General features: G+C 41.0%; 1 protein-coding gene across 1 annotated transcript; it reads left to right on the forward strand.

Annotated features, from left to right (window-relative positions):
* Window positions 1–5,629: 5,629 nt before the first annotated feature.
* On the forward strand, window positions 5,630–6,517 carry LOC119536607 (olfactory receptor 4D10-like). The gene has a single exon (XM_037839457.1). It carries the CDS (start codon window positions 5,630–5,632, stop codon window positions 6,515–6,517), a length of 888 nt encoding a protein of 295 aa, XP_037695385.1.
* The last annotated feature ends 626 nt before the right edge of the window (window positions 6,518–7,143 follow it).

A 7,143-nucleotide genomic window follows, 5' to 3' on the forward strand; every position in this document is an offset into this window, starting at 1 on the left:
TTGCACCCCCACAAGCACATCTCCTCTATAGCACCCTGCATGCACTCTGTTTTTTTCGTTAGAGAAGTTGTGGGTTTGCAGAACAATCATGCTTAGAATAGAGTATTTCCATATACTCCCCTATTATTAACACCTTGCATTGGTGTGGAACATTTGTTACAATTGATAAAGGCACCTTTTTATAATTGTACTAATAACTATAGTCCATTGTTTAATTTAGGGTTCACTGGGTAGTGTAGTTCCATGGATTTTTTAAAATTTTTATTCTAGTAGCATATATAAAACCTAACATTTCCTCCTTTAACTACATTCAGATACACATTTTTTTTTTTTTGCACCTGTGCATTGCTCCTTGACCAGGTGACGTGAGCCTTATTTCTAAATGTGTGATAGTTAACCTTTATTTTTTTTTTTAATCATCATTTTATTGAGATATATTCACATACCACGCAGTCATACAAAACAAATTGTACTTTCGATTGTTTACAGTACCATTACATAGTTGTACATTCATCACCTAAATCAATCCCTGACACCTTCATTAGCACACACACAAAAATAACAAGAATAATAATTAGAGTGAAAAAGAGCAATTGAAGTAAAAAAGAACACTAGGTACCTTTGTCTGTTTGTTTGCTTCCCCTACTTTTCTACACATCCATCCATAAACTAGACAAAGTGGAGTTTGGTCCTTATGGCATTCCCAATCCCACTGTCACCCCTCATAAGCTACATTTTTATACAACTGTCTTCGAGATTCATGGGTTCTGGGTTGTAGTTTAATAGTTTCAGGTATCCACCACCAGCTACCCCAATTCTTTAGAACCTAAAAAAGGTTGTCTAAAGTGTGCGTAAGAGTACCCACCAGAGTGATCTCTCGGCTCGTTTTGGAATCTCTCTGCCACTGAAGCTTATTTCATTTCCTTTCACATCCCCCTTTTGGTCAAGAAGATGTTCTCCATCCCATGATGCCGGGTCTACATTCCTCCCCGGGAGTCATATTCCACGTTGCCAGGGAGATTCACTTCCCTGGGTGTCTGATCCCACGTAGGGGGGAGGGCAGTGATTTCACCTTTCAAGTTGGCTTAGCCAGAGAGAGAGGGGCAATGTCTTCTTTATGCTCTTCTAGGGTCTTCTTGATTTCCTTTATCTCCCGTACTATGGTCTCATTGTTCATCTTTAGTTCTTTGAGTAGCTGCTCTAGGTGCTGTGTCTCTTCTGGTCTTTTGATTTGGGTGCTTGGGCTTGGGTTATCCATATCGTCTGTTTTTTTCATATGCTTTATAATTTTCTGTTGTTTTTGGCCTCGTGGCATTTGCTGAACTTGATAGGGTTCTTTTAGGATTTGTAGACCAATTGAAGTCCTTATCTCTAATTTATCAGATCTACAGCTTCGTGGAGTACACTTTCTCTAACTAACCAGCAGGTGGCGTCCACGAGCCACCTGTTCTCCACAAGCCAGTTCTCCCCTGCTTAGCCTTTTTGGTGAGTGGGGGAGTAAGTCTTGTGGGGTCCAATTGGTGTACCAAGCTTGCGTGTGTAGTTGGTGTTGCCTGCCCTGTATATGGGGCGTGTTTCTGGGCAGTCAGGGAGGGGGGGTGGCTCTAACAATCAAATCTCCCTGGCGATCCTAGAGTTTTAAAGCTGCTGCAATAGTCTAATCCTTCAGTTCAGTCCTGCCACAGTTTGTCTCTGCCACTGACCCACAAGTCCTTGGTATTGGCGTATGGCTCCTGAGACTTGCAAGTGGGCCCCTCTTCCAGGCCGTGCACCCCGGGTCCTCTGTTGAGGGATGACTGTGCTATGTCACAGGTGAGTGCCGTCCCCCCAGGGCAGTTCTGTGCTGCTGGGCTGTGTAGGGAGGCTCCCAGTCTGCTGAAATGATGGCTGAATGGGGCTTTGTTAATTCACACTGCTCTACCTTCCCAACTCTGGGACAATCAGCTGAGGTTGCAGGGAAGGCTAATGTCCATGCCCAGTTTTGTGGTGTGTGCCTGTTATTTGAAGCACTTCCGTCACACTGGGTTGTCTGGGGCAGCTCTGGGCTATGGGGCTGGCGATGGGCAGGAGTGTTTCCTGTCCACCAGGATGGTGGCTGTGAGCGGACACCCCCCTTTTCTTGGGAAGTTGTGGTGTTTAGTGAATTTTCTCAGCCACTGGATTATTGCGTTTTGTCTCAGAGCTCTCCTAGTTCTGCTCTTGACTTGACCTGCCCAAATAGCAAGTCTTTGAAGCTTTCTGTATTGGGCTTCTTAGAGTAATTGTTTTAGAAAAAGAAAAAAGGATTAAAAACAAAACAAAACAAAACAAAACAAACAAAAGAAAAGGGCCCTCCTCAGAGATCTAATGGGTTATTGAAATGCTAAGAGACAAAGCAACCAGGGCCATTAAGGATAGGTCCACAGGGCAGAGAGATCAGCTTTTCTTCGGGATTTGCATATGCGCCTCAGGGCCCTTCCCCTTTCTATGTTCACCAGAACTCCAAAAATCCTCCGCTTTTATTTTGGAGTTTTTCGTGTTGTTTTTTTTCTATGCCTGTCTCCTCTCTGGTGGGCTGGCTGCTTTCAGATTCTCTGGTGTCTGGTCTCAGTCTATCTATGGTTGGAGTTTGAATCAGTAGAATGAGTTTCTGATAAGGGCTGCCACTGCAGTTCTCCCTTCTCCTTCCCGGAGCTGACAGCCCCTCCTCCCCCGGGACTGAGCCTTGGAGGGAGGGGTGCGGGTCCCCTGGCCGCAAAAACTTACAGATTTCGCTGATCTCAGCAGTTCCACGTTTTCATGAGTGTTGTATGAAGTATGCCCAAAGTCAGATTGCTCTGTGGTTTCCAGTCCACGCAGTTCCTGGCTTTCTACCTACTTTCCTGGAGGAGTAACTAAAACATACAGCTCACCAGTCTGCCATCTTGCCCCCTCTGTATGGAGTTTGTATTATATGCACAACTATCCCAGAAGTGTAAATTATTTCAAAATAGTTTAAAGGAAAAAAAGAATTACTTTTGTCAACATGAAGGGTCCTCTCTCATGCTGTTTTTATTTCTGTAGAGATAAAATGAATGGCTTGTCCTACTGAAACAGCAAAGTAAATGCAAGTAAATCCAAATCCATCATCTCTTGGGAACAGTGAAAGTGGGTTCTATATAATATCAAACCATTAATAAATTGAGTTAATAAAAAATAACTACAATAATCATGTGGATGGATTTACTAAATTATATTTATCTAGCTGTCTCCAAATTGAGAGATTCCCTATGAGTAGCATATAAGAAAATAGGAATAATGTGCATTTCCCCAACATCTAAGCCATGTCTCTGTAAATGTGGATATTCATAGCCACATCATGGGACCACAATCATCCTATGTTTAATTAGAAACCAGAGAGTTAGCAACTGGCTTGATGTCCAGTTCTCTTCTAGTTTTTGGCAATTTAATTGAAAGTCACCATGTATGTGTTGTCCTCTGAGCTTTGCAAGCTCTGGACTCTTGAAGTGCCTTGGGCACAGCTTTTGGCATGTTTTAACAAAGTTCTGATTGAGCCGTGGATAGGAGATTAATTTCCTCTAATGCTGCTAAATAATTTGGACATCAACCAAAATGTATCCATATGTATGTTCATGTACCTGTATGCATGTCTTGGTAACTTTTTAATAACTCCCACTGAAAGTTCTCCACCAAGAATAGAGTCAGCCACTTGACTTCCACTTCTTTTTCCAATAATATTCCCTTTGCAATTCTCATATTAGGCCTAAGGCTAAGGGATTTGTAAATGAGACAAGGACATAGTGGAAGAAACTCAAATACATGATTCTTGAGTCTGCCCTTTCTCTCCTGAAAGTGGAGCATGGACATTAAAAAATTTAATCCTTCAGAGTTTAACTTTCAAACCCCCGTGTTCCATGACGCACAGCACCCAATGATGTAAAATTTTACTTGGAGTTTGAGGATCCAAGAAACTAGGTAAAGACTTTAACTTCTAGCTAAAGTTAAGAGTTATGGTTAGTGAAATTGAGTTATTGTGAAATATTATTGATTATGCATAAATAATTTGGCTTTAAATATTTTACAGATATATTAAATGCCTCAGAGCTAAGATCATCTCAGTGACAGAAGCAACAAAGGTGGGTGTTAAATATGGGAAAGAATGATGTTGTTTTAAGAGAGATGCCAAAATGTGGTCCATTCAGTGTGAGCAAAGATGTATATTTGCCGTGACCCTTTGAGCAGCTCATTGGTGAGGCTGCCTCAGACTAGGATTGATGCTGTCTGGGTTTCCAGAACCCCTTTCTGCCAAATGGTCATCTTCAGACAAACCTTTCCAAATGCTCTTGTAACATTAGACTATTAGACTCTATAGGGAAGATTCAGTTTGAAAGTAAAAAAGAAAACACTGATTTTTTCTTCTCACTTCCATAACTTCCATTTCATACATTTTCCCTTCACCAAACATAGATTCATGCTATATTCCATATAAGAACAAGAATAATTGGTACTTATCCAAAGGGTGGTGAGGATTAAATACTTCATCTTTTTATACCATTTCACATATAGGAAGAACTCAAAAATAGTATTTTTTCTTATGACTGGAAATAATCATATCTCCTTTCCCACCCAAGTCTGTCTGTCTTCTCTCATGATATATCTCACTTTTTATTAAGTATTGTTACAACCATTAATTGACACAAACCATCCTCCTTTGTCAACTGTAAACACTTTTGCAGTGCAGTCAAATTTCTCCATATACATTTGAAGATGTGCAATGTGTTCACTCACTATATAGAAGGTGGTACAAGCAATAATAATTATGAATTTTCCTTGGAATGATCAATAACAGTTTACAAAATACAAGCATTATTCTAATGACACCAATGTCTCTATCTGCTATGTGATTCTACCACCCTCTTAGCTGTGACACAAAGAGGAAAAGAGGCAGAAAAAACCTTCCTCAACTAGTTAGTCCCAGATGGAGCTCTTCTGTGCTCCCCCAGCAGTTTGTGTCAGCACTGTAACTCATGTGTGTTTCATGCATTTCTACATTTGTCTTTTCCATTAGATTGAAAATTGCTCTAGAGTAACGATTTTTTCATCCTCATGTATACAGAATTAGCACTAGCAGAATCCCAAGCACACTAAAAGGTTATCAAAATGTGTGTTGAAGGACTGAAGGACACATGGACTAAATGAATGTCTTCTCTCTTGCCCTCTTAATAAAGGCAGTGTGGGAAATGCAACTGTCTGTAATTTAGGGAGTTAGGTTCCACTTTATTAGCATCAATTTCTGCTACACAATCTTACTGAGGATGGTACAGAACATGTGTGAAATTAGATCAAATATATGTTGATTCAAACTTACCTTTGAATTTTATTTTTAAAATAAAGAGCTGTTCTGGGACTGTTTTTCTGACAATTTTACACTAAAATTAATTTTTAAAAAAAGAATTCTAATCAATCAAAAGCTTAATTAATGAATGGGTATCATAAAGGACAGAACATAGGCTTTAAAGCTAAACAGAATCATATCTGAAATTCAGCTCCACCACTTACTACTTTAATGAGATTGGAAAGATTAGAGATAAACAACCAAGTGCTTTCATGTAACATAGGTTGAGAAGAAAAAACAAACAAAAAAAATTCAATGGATCTGAAAAATTATACCAGGATAAAAGAATTTATTTTCCTTGGCCTAACCCAGAATCAAGAACTGAGCTTGATCTTGTTTCTTTCCTTACTTTTGGTGTATGTGACAACTCTTCTGGGAAACCTCCTCATCATGGTCTCAGTGACTTGTGAATCTCGCCTTCACACTCCCATGTATATTTTGCTCCGCAATTTATCTATTGCCGATATCTGCTTTTCCTCCATCACAGCTCCCAGGGTTCTGGTAGACCTTCTATCAGACAGAAAGGCTATCTCCTTCAATGGCTGCTTCACCCAGATATTTTTCTTCCACCTTATTGGTGGAGTGGATGTGACTTCTTTGTCATTGATGGCGTTTGATCGTTATATAGCCATCTCCAAGCCCCTGCACTACATGACCATCATGAGTCAGGGGCGATGCACTGCACTCATTGTGGCCTCATGGGTGGGGGGCTTCATCCACTCCATCGTGCAGATTTCCCTGTTGCGCCCACTCCCATTTTGTGGCCCCAATATTCTTGACACTTTCTACTGTGATGTCCCCCAGGTCCTCAAACTTGCCTGCACAGACACCTTTGCATTTGAGCTCCTGATGATTTCCAACAATGGAATGCTCACCACACTGTGGTTTCTCTTCCTTCTGGTGTCTTACATGGTCATCTCCACCTGCACCTCCCACATCACTGTGGTGACACTGCATTTTGTGCCCTGCATCTATGTCTATGCCAGGCCCTTCACTGCCCTCCCCACAGATAAGGCCATCTCTGTCACCTTCACTGTCATCTCCCCTCTGCTCAACCCCTTGATCTACACCCTGAGGAATCATGAGATGAAGTCAGCCATGAGGAGACTCAGGAAAAAACTCAGACCTTGTGACACGGGATAGACCAGTGATTCCTCCTCTTCATCACCTAGGGTCCAATTAGTGCTTTGTTGTTGCCGGACAGACTTGGATGAAATATAGGAACCTGAATCAAATTATACTCAGATGTTCCCACCACATTCCAGCACTGTTACCAGGAAGGGAGCTGAAACAGTTATTGAAACATAATGGAGCTTGAGCATTGGAATTCTATAAGCACTTTCATGAAGTACTCACATCATAATGAAGTAAATATGTCCAAAGTAAGTTCCTGCTTCAACTCTATCAAATGAAGAAAGGAAGATTTTGTTATTTCAAGACACACCCTAGGTTGACAGCACATGCTTAGAGTTAGCAGAACTTGATTTAGGAGTTACATTTGGACCTCATCACTTGTATGTTCTGTGACCTTGAGCAGATCCTAACGCTGGACTTAATGAACCACAGGGTTGCTGGCGACCCCTCCAACACATTCCCTCAGCACCCTATGCTTGCCTTTATCATAGCACTCAGAACCCTGTTTTGATTTTCCTGCTCTCTTTCTTTCCCTGTCCCCCAAGAAAGACTGTGCTTTACTGTTGTTTTATCCTCAGCAACTTGCAACTCCAGTGGAATATAGCAGTGTACTAAAAAATCATTGAATTAAAAAG

Source organism: Choloepus didactylus, chromosome 6, assembly GCF_015220235.1.
Source record: "Choloepus didactylus isolate mChoDid1 chromosome 6, mChoDid1.pri, whole genome shotgun sequence".
In the NCBI taxonomy this organism is placed as follows: domain Eukaryota; kingdom Metazoa; phylum Chordata; class Mammalia; order Pilosa; family Megalonychidae; genus Choloepus; species Choloepus didactylus.

What these genes read in the sequence shown, in the direction of transcription:
- LOC119536607 (XM_037839457.1), top strand. Translation starts at nt 5,630, where the DNA reads ATGGATCTGAAAAATTATACCAGGATAAAAGAATTTATTTTCCTTGGC.